This window comes from Carettochelys insculpta, chromosome 1, assembly GCF_033958435.1.
Source record: "Carettochelys insculpta isolate YL-2023 chromosome 1, ASM3395843v1, whole genome shotgun sequence".
NCBI lineage: Eukaryota > Metazoa > Chordata > Testudines > Carettochelyidae > Carettochelys > Carettochelys insculpta.
Genome location: NC_134137.1, coordinates 45,406,151 through 45,427,668, shown reverse-complemented (window position 1 = coordinate 45,427,668; position 21,518 = coordinate 45,406,151). Strand labels below are relative to the sequence as shown.

General features: G+C 39.7%; 1 protein-coding gene across 4 annotated transcripts in view; it reads right to left on the bottom strand.

Annotated features, from left to right (window-relative positions):
- IFT88 (intraflagellar transport 88) overlaps positions 1-21,518 on the bottom strand; it is an 82,709-nt gene that overhangs the window by 7,333 nt on the left and 53,858 nt on the right. For 3 of the 4 annotated variants that reach the window (XM_074985281.1, XM_074985271.1, XM_074985291.1), the window contains exons 21-25: positions 20,318-20,370; positions 19,116-19,181; positions 17,412-17,518; positions 11,422-11,482; positions 1,031-1,126 (exon numbers count right to left, since the gene is read on the bottom strand). In XM_074985281.1, the coding sequence (XP_074841382.1) occupies positions 1,031-1,126; positions 11,422-11,482; positions 17,412-17,518; positions 19,116-19,181; positions 20,318-20,370 (383 nt within the window). Of the gene's footprint in view, positions 1-1,030; positions 1,127-10,823; positions 10,967-11,421; positions 11,483-17,411; positions 17,519-19,115; positions 19,182-20,317; positions 20,371-21,518 lie in introns of those variants that run through there. The other variant, XM_074985300.1, reaches the window with a different exon arrangement.

Below are 21,518 nucleotides of genomic sequence, written 5' to 3'. Positions count from 1 at the left end.
CTTGTCACAACAGTTTGAAGCTGGATGGGTTCCACGCTAACCTTGCAATGGTATCTGCACAGATACCCTGTCAATAAAGGGCGCGGAAACACGTGTTTTGCTGTTGCTTTCCAAAGGGAGGGGGAGGACATAAGTGCACTATGGGAGGCTGAGTGCATACACACTGAGAAGCACCATGGCACTTTTTTGTCCTGTCAGACACTGGGAGATTAACCCACACTGCAAAGGGGCAGCAGGAACTGCAGGATAAGCATGCACGGTGCATTGCTGACAAAGTTGAAGCTGGCAGCCCTAATGGGGACACACTCCATTGACACTGTGCTAGTGCGGACAGGCACCCTCAACTTTACAAATTCAAATGGTAAAAACTGACCTTAACACATTCAACCTAACTTCCTAGTGTAGACATACCCTGAATTCAACTGCATGGGTATAAGTGTGTATGCAGGTTGGGGATCTACATTAAGAACAGAATGAGATAACCCAGAGCGGAAGAGAGCAATAGCAGTCATGCTTATATTCTGGTGGGTACAGTTTCCTTTTCCAAATTTTTTCTATTGCTTTATTACATCTAGATAGATAATACACAAGACTAAGAAAAATAGGTTTTAGGAGGGGACTTCCAGAAAAGGAATAGAAGGTGGGTTCAGTAAGGGAAATCCAGGCATTAATGGATTTTAATGGGATTCAGGTGCCTAACTCCCTCAGGCACCTTTGAAAGGATCCCATTTAATAAAATAAGACTGTGCGATTGTGACACTACACAACCCGGCAGAGAACTGCAGTGAGCAGATTGGGTAGTTTAAATCACTTTTTGAAATGGACAAGTCTCTTTGATAACATACAAGCACAAGTTAATGATTTTATGGTAGACCTGGGACCAAAGGCAGTCACTAATTTTCATCCACGCTTCACAGTTAAGATGCTCCCACAGTTTGTGCAATTCAAAATGACTTTCAGCAATTATTTTTCTTCCTCCCATTTGTCTAGGCAGGATGGGGCAAGTCAGAAGGTACTGTAGTCCACTTGCCTATTTCTTTATTCCCACTGCTTTCATAAGGCTCATTTGTTCCAGGCAAAGCCCTTAGCTTGGCACTTAGTCGTTCCCCTTTAGCACTACCACTATCTGAAAAAAAAGATGAGAAAAAACACAATAAAACATTGTGGCACGCTTCAGGAAATAAGACAGGAAATTGAAATTGGACTAATTGCAGGAAATAACTTAAGTCATCATTTTCCTGATGGCCATCATGTTCAATTTTAAAACAAATTTCTAATATAACCACTCTGATCTATGTATGTGCATCAAAATATACAGTGCCACTCATGCTGTAGGACAAAAATTTTTTTTTGCTGAATCCTTTTATAGTTTCAAATTCTAACATCTTAGAACATCTATTAAAATTAAAGAAAAGCAACAGTTGAGGGGGTAAATAGATTTAAAATGTGGTTCCTACAAACAATTCCTCTTTCACAACACACACAAAGATTTAAGACATGTATACCTACTGGGGTGACCCACTTGTCAGACACACTCAGTCTTAAGTCCAGAATATGTACTTGGCCATTCACTAGAAAAGTCTGTGTGGCATGTGCTATTAGCATGGCAGTCAGGCACAGTATATACATACAGTACATCTTGGCTCTGCAGCTTGCTGTAAACATTGTGTTCACAGTTCAGTTTGCAATGGGGCCCCTTGGAATGTGACTGTTCTGATGGCTGCTTAGTACCTAAACACTGCCAAATTAACCTTCTGTTGCCACAGCAGTGTTTCAGACCCTCTCCCAGTCTATTCATAGGGCAGTCTTGAATCTTTTTTCATAGTTTATAGGAAGCTTTCAATTTTATGTGCTGGAACAATTTGTGATTCAATGTTTCACTTCCGGAGAAAAATGGCCCCTTCTTTGGGATTGGTGTATTTCCAGAGCAGCTTATACCATGCAGCCAAACATAAATGTACTTTTTTGCAACATGCAGCAATACTGTCATGAGAAATGTTCCCAGCCGAAAGGGAACTGGCCATGGGTATGAAGTCAGGAGTTGGCTACAAATTGTAATTCCCATATTTATTACCAATGTTCCATTCATAAATTATTATAATTTTTACAAATATATTCTTCCCCAAGGAAGACAAATATTTCTTTTACTCTAATATTATTGGCTGAGTAAAATATGCTTGGCCCTTCACAGGAAGACACTGCCTCAGTTCCAAGGAACATATAATCAAAATCAGACAGAGAAAATACAGTTTTGGATATAGGGCAAGGAGAAATCCATCGTTGCTGGATTATTATCAAATGGCTTCATGGACAAACTATGTTTTAAGGAGGGATCTGAATAAACAAATCAGTTAGGAGACAAGGGGCCTGATCCAAAGCTCAGTGAAGTCAATGGAATTCTCCAACTGACTACAACGTGCTTTGGACCAGATCCAGGCAGTGAATGGCAAGCTGGAAGAAGGTGTGAAGGGGAGAATCATACATAGAATAAAAAGGGTCTGTGGGGAAAATGAGAGAGTAGGTATGATCTGGGCACTTAGGAGCTGCAATAATACAAATAAATAATAAGGCCTCCAGCCTCTGGCGACAGTAAGTTTGCACTCACTTGATGCAAGTCAGAGGAAAGGAAGAGTGAAAGGTATGCCTGGAATTTTCAGAAAGGAAGATTACTAAGGGCAGCAATTGAATAGATTTAATATGGATATTTCTGAAACAAAGATAAAGATAATCAAGGTAGTATTTGAAAGGGCTCTGACCATTAGAAGGAAGAGGGAACCATGTAATTTAGTGATACTGCAAGGAAGAAGTATCAAGGAAAAGCAGGCGAAGAGCTGAAAATAAATAGGAAAACCAGCAATGTAAACAGACCATAAATAAACCGAATACCTGAAGAAGAGCTCTGTGTTGCTCAAAAAGTTGTCTCTTTCACCAAAATAAGTTGGTCAAGTGAAAAATGTTACCTCATACATATTGCATCTCTCATAAATAAACCATCCACTGTACTGTTAAGCACCCTAAATTAAGCACTTCAACTTACAAGGACTCTTGGTCTGAATCCTAAGGTCCTTAGGTATCTTTTACTTAGTCATGAGAATTTTGCCTGAGTAATGACTAAGTTAATGGGACAAGCGACTGAACAAGAAAATCATTGCCACTCTGACAAAACTGAAACTAGCAGACTGGACAATATGAAGGTTTACTGAAATGAAACACATGTGCTTTTGTGATTTGCTTTGTCTGCATATTTATTCCTTACACATACGTAGGATGCACATCCATCCAGTATTTGGCAGGACGGTCCCATTTTTGGGACAACAAAAAGGCACCCTACTTATTCTTTAAAAGGGACTGATTGCGTTTGGGCCCTCTCCCCGGCTGACCTTTTCTGCCAGCAGCTGCACAGGCCCAGCTGCTGGCTGGAGAGCACATAGGTCACTTCTCCAAGCCTCGGGGACGTGGGGGGAGTGTGGGCAGCTGCTGCATCCCTGCTGGTTCCCAGGGAGCGCCGGTGGCTGCTGCTGCTTCCCTGAGGTGTGGGGAGTGCTGGAGGCTGCTGCTTCCCCAGGGTTCCTGGGGAGGGCCAGCAGCTGCTGCTTCCCTGAGATTCAGGGAGTGCTGGGGGCTCCTGCTTCCTCAGGGCTCCAAGGAGCGCCAGGGGCTGCCACTTCCCCAGGACTCACGGGGAGCACCAGGGGCTGCCACCTCCTTCCTGGCTCTCCAGGGCTGTGTTTGGGACAGGAAGATATGGTCACCCTACACATAAGAGAGCATCCATTGTACAAAATGAAAAGCCTTAAATTCTCAAAGCAAAACACATGACTACAACAGGAGTTCCATCTGCTAACTAGTTATACCTACCACTCTTTTTTGTATCTGTCTTTAAATAATGATAAACTTTTACCAAATTATTTGCTCTTTCAACACCTAGCCTATAGCAAGGTTCAACTAAACCAATCTGAATGTGCTAACAACATGCTCTGTTGATGCTGAATTAGCTGGACTGAAGTGGAGGCCCATTAATAACTAATATAATTTTGAAATCAACTGTCCTGTCTTCCATAATTTCACTTCCATAACTAAGGCTCTGTCTATACTATGCAGCTTTTAGTGACATAGCTACATTGCTGCAGCTGTTGGCTGTTTTGCCAGTAAAGCACTTGCACCCCCAGAGTGCTCCTGCCTACAAAGCTCTGTTCACTCCAGTGCTTGTCAGCAAAACATTTGTCTTTCAGGAGTGTGTGTCATTTTCTCATCTCTGAAAGACAAAAGTTTTGTCGTTCAGGCTGTGTCTAGATCACAGCAATCTGTCGACAGATCATGGCTAAATTACCAAGTGGATCACAAGAGTGAGACACTCTATTGACAGACAGCAGCCAGACTGCCCAGCTGCTCTCTTGACAAAACAGCCAACGAGAACCACAGCAGACACGGCTGCCCCGTGTCCCAGAAGTCCTATCTATGGACAGAGGGCCCCCCAGAACGTCCAGACCAGCATTTTGTCAACAGAAGTGTTACGCCTTGTAGGGAGTGGGATAAGACTCAACAAAAGTGCTGTGTTCTGTCGACTTACTGGATGTTCCGTGGGTTTTGCAGATAAAATCCTTTAGTGCAGACATAGCCTCAGTTGCTAATGAAGACATAACCTAAGATGGCCACCGTCTAGAACAACCACTCTCTTGCCAATTAGCAATGACTCTATTCATTCTTCCTCCTGTCTGATCTTCTAAATATCTTTTTCCTTTTGTTTCTAAATAGGCATAAAAAGACCCACTGCTCTGTCTCTATGGCTGTGTCTACACGGGCACAAATCTTCGAAATAGCCATATTTCGAAGATTACTAATGAGGCGCTGAATTGAATATTCAGCGCCTCATTAGCATTAGGCTCGGCGTGGAATAAGGGGATTTCAGAAGGTGAGGGTCCTTTCAAAAAGGAGCCCCGTGTAGCCGTGGCCGGAAGTGTCCTAATGCTAATGCACTAATGCTAATGAGGCTAATGGCTATTTTGAAGATTTGTGCCCGTGTAGACAGTGCTAAGTATTCAGGATAAATCTTTCACTCACAGACTGAAATTACAGCTTGATTTAAAATCTTTCAAATGACTGCTATACTTACATAAATACTTTAGAGTGAGGCAAGGGAGACATGAGTAAGGACCTGGGGATTTTGATCTTTATGCTAACTGGGTGCATATCCATTAGCAAAGACAGACAAAGAAAACAAACTAACAAAGCACAATGGACTAAGAGTGGCTCTAAAACAATGCAAAACACTTTAAATATTTGATATACGTTATACAACATAAAGGCTATGTCTACACCTACTAAAAACTTCAAAATGGCCATGCTAATAGGCCAAATCAAAGAATACAAATAAGGCGCTGAAATACATATTCAGCACCTCATTAGCATGCTGCGAAATGCTGCCATTCACTCCTGCGCGGCTCGTCTACACTGGGATTCTTTTTGAAAGGAAGCTAATCGGAATAAGGGGATTTTGATGTTGGTGGGGTCCTTTCAAAAAGGACCCCCGAATAGACAAGCTGCTTTCGAAGTGCCGTGGACGGTGCCATGCTAATGAGGTGCTGAATATGCATTTCAGCGCCTCATTAGTATTCTTCAATTTAGTCATTAGCATGGCCATTTTGAAGTTTTTAGAAGGTGCAGACATGGCCAAAACAACAGTATTCACATCTCATGGATTATCTTCAATCTTAAAAACTTCATATTTAGTGAACTTCCAGAGTCAAGAAACCAATAAATTTGCCTATTAGTTTCTGTTCAAGCAAAAATCCTATATCCTTGGGGATTATGATCACAGACTCGGAGGAAAAGCTGTTCCTACCACTAAGGTAGACCTTTTGCTTGCAGTGGGAATTAAACCTTAGCAAGGGATGCTTTACTTGGCTTTCAGTGGAGAGTAATTAATAATCTTGCTGACTGAGAGCTTTATAATACAAATGGCAAGGAGTTAAAACTTCTGTCACAAAATTTTACACTTTGCAGTTTTCTTTGCATATAAATCTTTTATATATGTTTTTACTCTCTTTAAATGTATAATTTGGCCAACTCCATGGAACTCAGTTTTGTAATGTAGACTTCAGGATCTTGGGACCCCTCACTGGGCAGAAGAATTTCAAAGCAGGAGTTGGCTTTTAAAGCATTTGAGCACAAATGTGCATACTTTACAGAGGTGAGATTTCTAGTCTGTAGTCAACAGAAAATCTGAAATGGTTTAATATGAATTCCTCACTTGTAGCTTATGTAAATGAAACTAAAAAAAATCATCAAAAAAGGCCACTCACTCACTGTCTGCTCATCTAATTAAGGAAAAAGGAAAAGTCTGTAAAATAAAAATGTGTTATTAAAAATGCATAAAACTTGAATAAAGAATAATCAACACAGACCTTTTAAAAATTCTGAAAAAGGACTGCACCTTCTTTTAGGGAGAAGAGAGCTGCCAAAATGGGAGGAAAGATAGAAGTCGAGCAAAGAAAGAATAAAAAGAAACCAACCACAGAGGACAAGTTCACAAACCTGTTATAATCACTGGTTGATATAAGGCATGAATAAAGAAAGACAAATATGAAGAGATTAAGAGAAAGAATGGAAATGGAAATGTTATGGAAGCAATGATTTTCTGTAGGGGTTTCATCTGCTACAGTATAAATTCTGAGTTAGAACAATTGTGTGATTGTTGGAAAGACTAAACAAGCATTTGCAGTGAAAATATATTGCAAATATTTCACACTAAAAACATGTTCTGCCAACATTATTCTAGGAACAGTACAAATAGTAAGAACAGCAATTTTCTCATTTACTTTTAAAATAATAAAGATTACTGACTATAATGAAAACAATGTTTGTACTATGCAGTCACAAAATTTTAGTCAGTTACACTTTATTTCTTTAATGATGGCATGTATAATGAAAAATCAAGCAAGCTCTTTGTGTCAGTGACTAACATCCAGTGAAAGTAAAGTGACTTTAATCTGCAAAGGAACAATCTGACATTCTTATTAAAAAGCCATTAGTACATCATCAGTGTAATTATGAATCATTCACACTGTATTGTACTGATTTTTGGTCCACGCCAATAGACCATTACAATTTAATTGCAGGAATGTTCTTCTTTACTCTGGTTCAAAGAATTAAATAATGAAAAAGAAAGAATTTGAGCACAAAAAGCAGGTTAAGGTATTTTATAAATTTGATTTAAAATTGTATTTAATCATAAAAAGCAAATAAACTTGGAATTACGGCTACCACTCTCATAATCTCCTCTGCTTCTCCTCTCAATCTTTGTGCACAATGGTTAATGGGATTTATACCTATGCAGAGGAAAACAATCCTCAAAAACAATGAGGAATCTTGTGGTGCCTTAAAGATCAACAGATTTATTTGGGCATAAGCTTTCCTGGGTAAAGTCCACTCTGTTAGATGCATGCAATGGAAATCACAGTGGTATGGAGATATTATATACATATACACATATCATATACCTGCATTTCTGTACAGTTTTATTTCTGAAAAGTAGTAAGTTATTGTTAAGTTTTCTGTTAGCCTATCTCACTTAATTCTCCCAGTAGTCTCCCGTCTGCATGTGTTTTCAGTGATGCTGTGTAAAACAAGCAAGGGCTTGTGTGTAAGAAAGAGTCTGTCATTGAGGTCACAGATTCTGGGAGCTGGAGCACCTGTCATCGCCATTGTGGGGGCCAACCCCAAGGCAGCAGCCCCTGGAATGGAAGCCAGCTGAGGGCCTGCCAGAGCAGAGGCTATGGTGGCTCAGCTGAAACAGCAGCAGTGAGCACCCGCTGTGGGAGCAACAGTGGGGCTCGAGCAGCTGGAAGCCCTGGCAGAGCTCTGTTTGTCCCCGTAAAGGGTGTTTTTAGTAAAAGATAGGAAAGTGTTGTGAGGCTTCTGTGACGTTTTGTTCATTGCCTGCAACCTGTCCCTGACTCCACTTCAATTATAAGTAACCAGAAACGGATAAAGCATTTGAAAAAGTCTATGGAAGAAACATAGGTATGTTTGGCTGCTAGAGAGTACAATAACTACCACTTTATGCAATTTTGACATATGCGCTAATCGTATTAACACGAATGTTGAAATCCCAGGCTCCAGCTGTCTGGTTTCCTGAACTGGGGCAGGCAGGCGGCTGGAGCCTGGGTGTGGGTGGACACAACTTCCCCTGGCTTTCCCCAGGTGGGGGAAGTCGGGGATGCTGCTGCTGGGAGGAGGGTGGGGATGCCCCTCAGCCCCAGGGAGCCAGGAGCCAGGCACAGCAGCTGCACTTAGTCAGTTTCCCAGCTGCCGCAACCAGCGGGGAGCCTGGAAAGTGACCAGGCGCTGTTGCACTTGGCTCCAGGCTCCCAGAGTCTCGGAGGAGGAGAGAGGGGCCCCCCTGACTTATGTGAAATTTGAGTAACACGGGGGTTGGGGTTGCGAGGCATGCAACCCCTGCGTAACTCGGGGATTTACTGTGAAGTTAAAACTTAACAGTATTTAAAAAACAATCCATTTTTATTCAACAGATAAGAACTGAGTTCAGGAGTCAACATTTCTCCAGCACCAGTTAATGACATATACTCTCTAAAACAGTGAGGAAAATTATTCCCACTTGTCAGTGCAAGGAAACTGAGGAAATGAATCTCCAAATTTATTTATATTTCAACAATAAACATATGAAATGTTTATCCAAAATTCCTGAATAAAATAACCTACATGCATGTTATTTGTGTGCCTCAGGCAGAATGTGTACACAGAATTTTTAAACTGTGAAACGCAGCCTTACAAGTTCTGTTAAGCTATGCCAGGCTCAGAATAATGAGAGTCTAGGCCTTCTAGTCCCACTAGCTCTTACTGTAAGTTTGTAAATTAAAGCTACACTAAAATACAATCTTACGTCTTTTGCCTGTTATGTGCCAACTTCTTCACAAGAGCTAACATACACAGTTGTCAATCTGTCAGACCCTTGAATGCTTCTGAAAAGTTTTAGTAGCACATCTTGCCTCAACTTTTAATTGGGAGACCCAGTAGAAATAATTCCCAGCTCAGTACAGAGCCTCCTTTACAATTCTACTTATTTGTTGAGCTGTTTGAAAAACTGTTTGATCTTTGGGAAGTTACACCAAACTTGCATAAAGGACTATCCATAGTTTTCTCACAAAGGCATGCTTCCAAAGGATAAACACAGTAATTGCAGAACTTTGCTCAACAATCAAAATCAGTATGGAAGAGTGCACAGCTGTAGCTCAACCAGGACGTCATTGCTCCTATGAGATTTGATAGCTTACATTAGTGTTCCAAATATCCATATGTTTCTCTGTGTGTAGTCTGTAGCTGATGTTGAAAAAAACTCAATGCCTTGGAAATACTAAAGCTTGTGACAGAAATTCCTAATGAGTTAGACTGTCTTTCCATTCTTCACCCCACCCTTTTTATTTCTTTTTTTTTTCTGGTCCTGAAAAGAAGTTTTGGCAAAATGCTAGCTAGGAGTCTTTTATGCTCTTCTAACTTCTTTGCACCTGGAATCTTACTATTCTCCACTATTAGCTGTTCTCATACATTTACATCCCTGTCTACTAAGCTACTAAATGTCCCTTTCTTTCTCATGTGATGCTCCAGTCTTTCACTAACAAGGGTAGATACGATGACAATGTATTTGTGAAAGACCAAAGAGCCCCTTTGCAACAGTCTGTGTCCTTTGGTCTGACCTCAACACTACTCTCCATTTCTACCTAAACAAACATGGGATTCACAGAACATTCTTCCTGGCTAATTTGTGGCCAGACCATAGGTGCAGAGAATTTTTTCTGGGCTTAGTCCACTCTGCTGAATTTCTTCTTTAGGGTTCATAATGAGGGCCCTGCCACACTCATGTCCATTTTGGCAAATTTCAAGATCATAGGATTTTTAAAAAAATCTTGGATTTCACAGTTGTAAATAGTTAAATAGGAGACTTAAGAGGTGTAAATGTTTAAGTACTGAAAAGCTATTTTAGGTTATGTTCGCAGCTTTCATAGGTCTCTCTGGCTCTGTCTAAATTACAGGGATTTGTCAGCAGAAGTCTGTGTCAGAAAATATCTTGCAACAAAACTTCAGTCAACAGATTGTGTCCAGACTTACAAAGTGGATGGAAAGAGTGAGCCGCACTGTCAACAGAGAGCGGCCAAACTGCTCAGCTAGTGGCAAAATGGCAACCCGAAACCACATCAGACAGGGTCGCAGATCACCTTCCAGGAGCCCTGGTGAGAGACACCTCTTCAAGGCACCCTGGAGACCTTTTCAGTCAACAGCAGGCTCCTCAGAACATCCAGATTTGCGTTTTGTCAACAGAGGCATTCTTCCTCATGGACATTTTGCCAACAAAACCCTCTAGTCTAGACATAGCACCTGAGCCTTGTACAGTTGGATCAGTGGTAATTAAGACATCTAGCTCTGCAGGCAGAAGGATAAGAAAAATAGTTCAAATTTTTATACCCCTTCCAACTTCCTGAGCCATTCCACATATTTGTTTTCTGTAACACCTGTATTCTGTACAAGCGTAAGCAGAATATGATAGGTGGTATGAAGGTTTTCTAAGCACTTAGGTATGTAGGTAGGTCACTCATTGCTTCCCCATTCATGAGTAACGTGATGTGACCATCCATACACGTACAGCTGGATTCACTTTTATGTGTGAGCAGTTCAAAATGTATCTTTTATAGCATCTCTGGAAAAAAAAAAACTTGTCATTTTCTGATTTATGGCACTATGCTAAATTTCTTGTGGGCCATTTATATTTTACAGTGATCACCTTGGTTATAAAGTCCTCTTATCCCCGCTAGATTTTTGAAAAATAGATTTTCTTGTTGCAGCCGTATCTATTACACTTGAGATCTGTAAATGGATCTGAATTTGTCCCAGAATTGTTGATTGTTATTGTTATTACATTCTTCCTCCAGAGAACGAGTTCCAAGTTTTAGGACTGCAAAGAATTTTCTGCAAGTTATGCTCAGAATCAACCAAATTAAAAAAATTCACAGACATATTTTATAAAACCTGCTCTTATAGCTATTTTCTCTCTCTCCCCCCCTCTTTAAAATAGGCGTTGTTCATTCAAAATTGAACATTTAAAAAGTGTTCAATTAAATTATTATAAAACAGGTCACAAATTTATTTTTAGGAAACCTGTGAGACCTATGAGTGCTATAAAAACCCTAAAAGAAAACAAACAGCTACTGTATTAGTGGAGCAAAGTTTAATATTCACAATACTAAGACCAAAGGAGTTAAAAATAAGTGAAGTTTGCAGAATAAAATGTATGAATTACTTAATATGTACTTGTATAACTATAAAAGGCTTTTACAACACTTTAAGACACACACTTTTTTTAGAGCTTTGAAAAGTCCAATACTTAAAGTTGTTATTCCAAGTACTTACCCCCGCCACCACTCCCTTCTCTGCGGCTACGGGCACTGCCATCTCTGCCAGATTTAACACGCTAAAGCAAAAGTTAAATAAGTTTGAAGGAAAACAAAACACAAAATTATATCAGAATTGGCGAAGCTCAAAATTCAATGTACTGCTGTAACAGTAGAGATCATTAAATTGGACTTAAATTACAGCAATATTATATTGTGCAACTAAAATTTTATTTCTTCAACACAAAAAGTTGCATTTAAAATCCATGTTAAATCAGTATTTACACAGAACTAAGTTCAAACAAAAAAAATCAATAAAATCTGTTATTTCAGATAACATTTATATAAGAATAAAAAAACTTACATAACGTTTTGATTAGTGCAGCTGAAAAATTCACAAAGTATCCTCTTCTACATAAGTTCAAAATAGTATTTGCCTACTAACATCCAAGAAGTGGTTTTATTATTGTAAAGATTCAAGTGGGGAAGGAAGAAAATTTAGAAAGAGAAACATTTACCCCACAGGTCTTAAATTTCTAATGTCTGGCACAGCATGGTATGTCAGGAAAAAAGGTAATTTAATTTGTTGTTGAGTGGTAAAATCTAACATGAAGGCAATGGTAAATACTATAAAAACTATGTTTAAAATGCCAGTATTCTCAGAATTAGGAAAGGCCCACAAACATCTTCCAGCTGTGTTATTTTAGGATTATCTAAAAATGTTACTGTTATTTTGTCCAAGGAGTACCTCAGTATTGCATGATTGACTAGGCCTCTGGTATCATAATCCTTATATTTTTTCAAGTACATATATTGTCAAATACAGAAATATATATAAGGGGCTTTCTGATGGACAGTTGCAAAGATTCAATATTCCATTTGTTCATTTTTTAAAAAAAAAGATCTAAATTCAGTGTATAAAATTGGGAATCTGTTTAAAAAGAAATGTGTGGACTTTACAGGCCCTTAGTTGAAAACCTAGAACAGGTGACATAAAATGACTTTCCTAAGCAATTTATTTTAATATTAGTTGAACTTGGTTAGCTGAGCGGAGATTCAGTAACAACTAATTGAGGTTCTTTAAGGCCTTAAAGTTTTAGGACCTGAACCTGGAAACATGTACATATTTAACTTTAAAGGACAAAGTGCAATCTAGTTAAATTCTAGAGAAGGGGGTAATCCCTTTGAACTCAGTGGGATTACACACATGAAGTTAAGTATTTGCATGACTGTTTGCAGGACTGGGCCCTTAGCCATCATCTATGCTGTAAATGTAACAGTGTCTGGTGGATTATTTATTACCTCCTTCACAACCTATCTTCTCAAAGTACCATAATGATGTAAGTAAATTCACTTTTATTTTACTTTAAAATATTTCCCTTATGAAATTCTTGCAAATCAATGATCTGCAAAGGGTCTAGCTTTGCTTGTTTGCGGCTTTTATTATTTGACTTTAATTTATCTTGACCACTAGTTAATGGTTGCATCACGTGAAACTGAAAACAAGAAGGCACCTAAATTCTGGAGACTGAGAAGTTGCAAATTGATCCTTACAGTCTCTAAACAATAGGTACTGTATAACATACAAAGTGTGGACACACACCTTACTAATATTATACCCACACCACTGCTGAAAGCTCTTGAGTATTCCAAATGTAAGGGCAAATTTAAACTGAGAATGAAAGAAGTGGGTATAATCTGGAACATGCAGGATTTATGTACTGGCATTTCATCTGTGGAAATCCGAGATCAAATTCTCTAATAGGTCAAAATGTAAATGAGTTTGCTTTACATCCTACTCCCATGTGGATGACGGAATTCTTTTTGCCGTAATTGGCCACTTCTCGTCAAAAGAGGCCAAGGGCTGGCAGAGCAAAAATGTGTTGCAAGCATATTAGAACTGAGATGGACTGAAGAAAATCATATGGGCTGTGTCTACACTAGCCCCTTCCTTCCAAAAGGGGCATGTTAATGAGCGGGTTCGAAATATGCTAATGAGGCACTGCAATGAATATGCAGCACCTCATTAGCATAATGGTGGCCGCAGCGATTTGAAAGTGCAGCTTTTCGAATCACGTGCCGCCTGTGGAGACGGGACCTTCTGAAAGGACCCCTCCCCATTTTCGAAAGTCCTTCTTCCTAACACCAGATAGGAATAAGGGCTTTCAAAATGGGGAGGGGTCCTTTCAGAAGGTCCCATCTCCACAGGCAGTAAGCAATTTGAAAAGCCGCACTTGCGAATTGCCATTGCCACCATTATACTAATGAGGCGCTGCATATTCATTGCAGTGCCTCTTTAGCATCTTTTGAACCAGCTCATTAACGTGACCCTTTCAAAAGGAAGGGGCTCCTGTAGACACAGCCATGGTGTTTGTACATATTATCCCTGGCTTATATCAGAGCTTATCAGGTGCTCATTTTCGGTTATTAAAGTCACTTAGAATAATAAATATGCAATGCCAGTAAGATTTTGTGAATTTGTGTACCAGTACTAGTGTGCGTGCACATTTCTTTTAAATGAAATCCCAGCAAAATGTTAATGCATTAAGGAATACGCAAGTAACTATTCACCCATTCCCACCGATATTTCTTGATCTTTGCCTGGACACCCTTAAGCACTTGCCTATACTTGGAAATTTACAGAAATAGTTATTCTAAAATAATTATTTTGATATAAGCCCCTGCATAGACACTCTTATTACAGAACAGAGTGGACACATAGGAGTTTTCCAGAACAACCATTTTGGTAAATTTCCCAGTGTAGACAAGACCTTAGTAGAGACATTGAAAAGCAGGGCATATTCCAGAAGTATTTATTTACTGACTCACCACTTGGCATAACAGTAAAGAGACCACAGGTTTTTACATCTTCCTCACAGCAGATTCAGGCGGCTCTGTTAATGCTTAATGTGAGGGGCTTCAGACCATATGTCTCAACACATTATTTAACTGTATAGCAGATGTTCAGTGCAGGTACTCAATAAAAGAAGACATATAGTAGCTGATAAACGGCTTCAGGAAAGGACTTAAGGAGAGATGCTCAGTAACAGAGGGAGCTGGGGACTCCTATGACTGGTACAGCATGGAGCCAACCCCCTCTCGTTATAGTCCAACTCACCCATCTTAAGAGAGGAGTAAGGTGCTAGCAATGGATTTGCTGGAGAGACCTGGATGGAAAGGAGTGAAGTGCTGGTTGAAGCTCCCCAAGCACTGTAAGGTCCCAGCATAGGATCTGCTAGAAGGACGTAGGTGGAATAGTAGGGAAAACTAGTGAAGTCATTCTCTCCCCAGTTTCTAATGGGAGAAAACAAGTGGGTGTCATCTGCATTGTACACATTATCTGCTGGGTAATCCCACACATCTAATAGTAAAGATGTGGCCTGATTAAACACATATCAAATGTCTTCTCTCCTTCTTTTGGCATAGCCAGACAATTTCCAAACGTAGCTAAGACATTAGTAAGAGGCATTGAAAAGCAGGGTATATTCCAGAAGTATTTGTCTATTTACTGCCTCACTCCTTGGCACAGCAGTAAAGAGATCATGGCTTGGTCTGAAATACTGAGGAAAGGAAAGTGAATTTAAATTGCCACTGAAAAATGAGAACAATAACTGAATTGTGTCTTTCTTTGAGGACTGAAATCTATGTTTGGCTGGGAATAATAAAGGGTGAATTTTATAATTTCTGGGCTACAGAACTCGACCTCTAATAATTGGAGAGGCACAAAGTGAATTTGAGGCTACGTCTATACTTCTAATTGATCAACAAGACTTTACTCATTCCTGGGTGCTTAACCACCCCCAACAACAGTTTTGCTGTGGCAAGTGTAAGTGCGAATACTACTCTGTTGGCAGGGGTGCTTGCCTGCCAACAGAGCAAAAGTTGCTCATGGGGGCTAGAGATATTTTATCAGCAAAAGTGCTAACAAACCACATTCACATAAGCTGACTTTGGCTGTGTTGACACAGCCTTGTTGCTAAAATCTGTGTAATATAGATGTAGCCATAGAGTGAAATCCTTATTTTGCACTGCAGTGCTGGGTGTTATGACAGAACATGAAAGAATGATGCACTGTGCCAATTAACATAACATTCCAGTCATCTGGAAATCAGCCCCTCCACATCATGATTAAATTGACATAACAGAATAAAATGATTGTATTAGAGTCTGTGCTTCTGTATACTTATCTTGTGATTAAATGGAGAATGATAGTATTCAGCAGCTTATCCTTTACTTTCAGTGATTAGTGTATCAAGTCAAAATGAAATATCAGTTTCAACATCACTGACAAATTATTATAATCTTAAAACAATTAAGTTAAACAATCTAATTATTTAAATATCATCACTAGGAAGTTAATGCATAGAAGTACTACGTGTACAAAAACGCCCAGAAACTCAAGTTCATATCACATAAATATATTAAAAACAAACTAACAAAAACATCACCAAACAAAAACAATATTGGTATAAAAAGTATACAGTAAACATAAAAGAAAAAAATGTTTCTCTTACATTTCTTGCAGACCTATGCTGTACAATTAAAAACTCAGGGAAAAAGTGGTGTTGGAATTGTATACAAGTGAATAATTACTTCTCCAGCCTCAGGGACATCTGTCCCTCCAGTTAAGAATTAATCCAGTTTTATACAAGTTTAAACTATGATCTTTCCGGAGCAGAGTTTACCAGTTATTTCATGTTCTGGCCAAGTGAGTGTGTTTAACTAATTTAAGTAGCTTTAATGAGAACCCCTTGGAGCTGTACTTTGAAAAGGTAATGTTTTCTGCTGATGTCATAATAATGGGGTGGTAGCACCACCAAAGTTATGGCTGAGCCTTGCATACTGCTTAGCAGTCATTTTTTTTCTAAATGCACTAAGTCTAAGTCTAATGTACTTTGGGAAACTGTCTTCAAAACTGTTATGTTGCAGGAGGGGCTAGCTAGGTTCTGAGGTGCAGCTAAGGAGTCATTTGAAGAGTTTCCAATGACCACCCCCGCAGATTATGAACTTCTTTACATTTTCAACATGAAGTGAAATATATGTAACTAATGAGATTATCTTAAATACTGGCATGATACAATGTGTGCCCAGGAATATTTCTTGGAGTAAATTTGGTGTCATTTAGATAAGAGGTTCCTCAGAGACAGCCCTTTCCCCCAGTAAAGGTGGGCGGGGGAGGAGGCAGAATATATATGGAGATGAATGGATCAGATCACAATCAAGAGTGATTGTCGGGCTGTACTCCTTTCCATGGAGTTTTTGGATTCACCTGAAAATATCCCCTTGAGATGAATGCGTCACTTCACACTTTTGCAATCCTCGTATGTTGCACGGGGTTGTGCAGAGCCCCTTTTCCTTATGCTAGTCCCTAAAATGGAATACAGACTTTGAGCTCCACTCCTCTCACCCTCACCACCACCATCCGGTAGATGTGCTCTTCACTAGCTTTTGTTTACCACCTCCCTACCTGCCCTTCCTAGGTGATGCATGGGAAGAGGGCATGAGGGAATCACATGCCCCTCTTGATTTTAATAGCTGAAGCCAAGTACCCTCACTTTACTCACTCTCCGAACGGGACCCAGGTCACCTCTGCTGCTGTTGCTCCTACTGTGGGGCACGATGGAAGGCAGAGTTGGTAACAGTGATAATGAAATGTTCCCAGGAAGCTGCCTTGTACCCGCCTGGTTGTGCCCCCTTCATTACACCACTTCCTCGAAAACCAAAAGAAATTCATTGCCCAAAAACTTTATTAAGGCCAAACGTTCAAGTTGACTACATGCACCTTGTATCCTTCCAGAATGCAGGTATATTTAAACCTCTGAAAACCAAAGAGTCCAAGAGTTATGGGAAAACTAACGTAAATGACTGTAAACCAGAAGTGGAGATGCACTCTATCAAGGCTAAGGTAGTACAGTAAACATTATACTACCTTTCACTGTGCTAGGCAGTGAAGTTACATAATGAAAATGAAAAAAAAATCCATTTTTCATAGAAAGAAAACAAACATACCTGTTCCCTTATTTCTTTCAGTTTTTCTACTCTCTTTAGCTTCATCACATATTCTTGAACTTCTTTCAGCCCCATATCCGTGCAGAGACGAACTAAGAACTTTAGACCTAATTGTACATGAAAAATAAAGTTTAGAAAAGGGCTTAAAAGCTGGGGGGCAGGACAGTAAATTTGTATAGTAGCAGCATAGTCTTCTGGATATAGCAGAGGACCAGGGATCAGGAGTTCCTGCTTTCTCATACCAGCAACTTAGGTTGGAATCTTATGCAAGCAATTTTAACTTTTCTGTGACTGACTGTAGAATGGTTAATAAGACTAAGGGGTATAGTGAAATTTAGTCACTTAAATGTTTTTGAAATGCACTGAACATAAAAATGTTTTATACATATGCTAAATTGTTATCAAAAACCTTACTCACTAGCACTGTATTGAAAAAGAAATCGTCAGTGCCAATGAGCTGAAAAGAATGGATACTAGCACAGTAATGTTTCCTAATTATGCCAGTGTTGAGTCATCATCTCATGTACGTGGCAGGTGGTGTTTTAGCTCCTGTATTAATATCAGTCTGTATAAAGTTCAAAAATTGACAGGAAAGCTAAATGTGATGATGATTGTCTATGTTATGGAGACTCAACTCTACGCACCTTAGAGTGGCACAGCTTTAATGCTGCAGGTGCCCTGCTGTGATGTCTCCCCTATGCAGCTGCTCCATGATGTCAACATAATTAAATCACCCCCAACAAGTAACAGCAGCTGTGTGAGCAGGACATCTCCCACCAACATATCGCTGTACAGATCAGCTCTTTTGTCTGCAAAATGAATCTCAGTGGGGGGGGGGGGGGGGGAGCGTGTTTTCACACCACTGGCTGAGAAAATTTTTATCAGCCAATGGGCTAGTATAAACATAGCCCATACAAGCATAGCTATGCCAACACAGCCCCATAAAGCAGACACAGCTCAGGTGGACAGAAGGGACTTTTCTGCCACTGTAGGAACATTATTTCCCTGAATAAAGCCTTCTTCCATCAACAACTGCATCTGCATTGGGGTTTTGTCAGCACAGCTATGCTAGTCAGTCCTCTGGCCTGCATTTGTGCCACTTGTAGACAACAGGTGAGCAGAGACAGACACAGCCCATGGAGCAGGGGAAGAAGAGGAGGTGTTCAGATGGGGGCTGGGGTCTGCCACAGACCATACATAGTACCCAGTTTGCACCGGGACATTTGGGGCAATTTCGTGCCCCAAATTTTGTGGTGCCCCATGCAGATGCATGTTTTGCATATTAGGTCTGGCCAGCAGTGTGTAGACCTGCTATAAGGAAAGGGGATAACCTATGCTGACAGACAATCACATCCATCAGCATAGGTAGTGTCTACACTGAAGCACTACACCTGAGCATGTGCAACTGCACCACTGTAGCAGTAGAAGTGTAGACATACCTAGATAAGTAAACAGCTATAAAACTGCAGGAAGAGGGTAGAAGGAAGTCAATAAGCAAGCTTATTTCCATCTTCTTTCCTCAGTACTGTCCTAATAGCATGGTCATTAGGAATGTGCAGAATTAGTTTTGCAGAAGTAGGTAGTCTGTAAGAATGTTTTCCATTTTAAAAATACTTACATAATATGGATTATTAATAGATATATTCAATATAGCATAGATTCTCCTCTACCCTGAAAGCTGCACTGCTCCATTAAACAACTTACATTCAACATTCTCTGGAAATTTTCTGTGAATGTCCTTATATGTATCTAGAGCTTTTTGGTAGTTACCTGCAAATAAATAAACAACATCAGACACACACACAAAGGCATAGCATCAGACCAGAACGAAACGCAACTTAGCACCTTCCAGCCTTTTTCAGCTGCTCTGTTGTTAAGAGTATGTGTTTTAATAGTCCCCAATCACTACAGATGCAGTTAAGGTTGTCATTCTTTAATTATTACCTGATTATAATAATTAGGGCTCATTGTGAATGTTTGAAAAAGTCAGTTTTATATTTTGAAAGTGATAGGTAGGGCTCAAAAGGAATTGGAAAGTGCTGGTAGAACAAACTGGGGATTTTGCCAGCATGTCTAAATGAATACAATGTTAGCCAAGCTCTCTTGCTCCTCTGGTGGGACAGCTGTTCCATGCTGTTTTTTGGTTCAGTGCCATCATTATCTTTCAATTCACATAATCACCCGGCTTCTAGTCTCCCATTCCAGACTACCAAGTAACTGGGCAAATAACATCAGAAAAATCTGCCAATTTTTTTATTTGGTTCTGCTCTGTAAGGTTCTTAAAGCAGCAAAAAAAGGAGTTGGAACAATGGGACAGCATGAAAGAAAAGTATTGTTTATTAAATGTCATAAGTGTGCTTTGGTGTTGAACAATACAAAGAGGACAATGCAATCTCTGTCTCAATGTGGCTATGATTAATAGCAGATTCAGATTGTAGAATCTATCATAATATTCAGCAGGTGAGAATTCAGTGGCAGTGTGTATTCTGTTTGTACAATTTAACTTTTCATTTTTTTAATAACTAGAAATTGTAACCCCCTAGAGATATAGTAAATGTGATTTGTTCAGCTGAGCAACTCTAGAAAATTCCTGCTTGGCTACTCTGTAATAAATCAAATACAATATGGCTTACGCTAGTTTGTCCTGTTCTCTGTACTTGCACATGACTTCTCCACTCATAAGTACAAGACAGTAAAGACAAGAATAACTAAATCCAACATTTCATAGGAGGTCATGCTTTGTTACACAAAAAATTCACAAAGCAAAAGCATACTACTGGCTAAGGAGATTTTAGAGCCAAGATCTCAGAGCAGATGTACAAAAGATCAGTACACATACGCAAACACATACAATGAAAAAAATGTCAATTATATAAAAAAATTACAAAACAAGAAGAGATACTTACCACTTCTTCTATAGCAGCTGGCAACCATCAACTGCCATTTCACTTGCGTTGGTCTGTTTACAAATAAGCAACAACATTCAGTTTATCAGCAAATGTTGAAACAGAAAAATTGTTCCATGAAACTGAAAGTATTGGTATATATCTACTGTTAATCCAGTCTTGCAAAATTCTATTTGTTGCATCATTCAGGGTGAACCCTTCCTAGGAAGGGCACAAACTACAGGTTGCACCTCTCTCGTCCAGAACCCTGAAGACCTAATTTGTGCTGAATGGGAGAATTTGCCGACCACAGGAAATTAATATTGTCTAGCACATTACCAATACTTCTACTGCTTACTGGGCTCATAAAAGACATTTAGATGTAAATTAGAGCTAAAAAACAGCACAGAATACTGAGAGCCAGGACTGGTGACTATGAACAACTTTATGGGGCCATGGGAAACTTGGCCACACCCATGATAAACGGTCATCTGGCTAACTAAAATAATGCTGGATTATGGATGTTGCCAGATGAGAGTGTGCTGGATTAGTGAGTTTCAAACTGGAATAGCGTTTTTTTTTCCATGACTAGCAAGTTAAAAGACAATAAAGATATAGCTATGTATGGACTGGTGAGCTGACATGTCAATTCTTCAGAACTGACCAAAACCACATGCAGAAAGTTCTTTGGATTGGATGCTTGTTAATATGCCCTTGAAGACAGTATACACTAACAGTTTGTAGGGAGGCTTTGCTAGTAATAATCGAGCATTTTTCATTACCTTACTGGCTATACTGTTCATCCATTGTTTATTTTTATTCAACTGTTCATCATCATCATCGTCAACCATGGGCTCAGGGCCCATTGGCATCTGATGCTTCTCTCGCTATTTCCTTTCATCTTTCCCTGTCACGTGCAGAGTGGCTTAGTGTCTTTAGGCTAGCTCCGCACCAATCTACTATATCATCTACTCATTCTGTGTGTGGTCTGCCTCTCCTATTTTGAACCATCCATTATGCCGAACACCAGGGTCTTGATTTTTCGTTCATCATTCATTCTGCAAATATGCCTGAACAGCGGTAACTTCTGTTGTATAACCTTCTGCAGTAGGTTCTCTTTCGGCTGTATCTTCCTAAATAATTCCTCACTGGTGACCTTCTGCATCCATCCTATTCTCAGGATCTTTCTGTAACAACTCCTCTTAGACACCAATATTCTTCT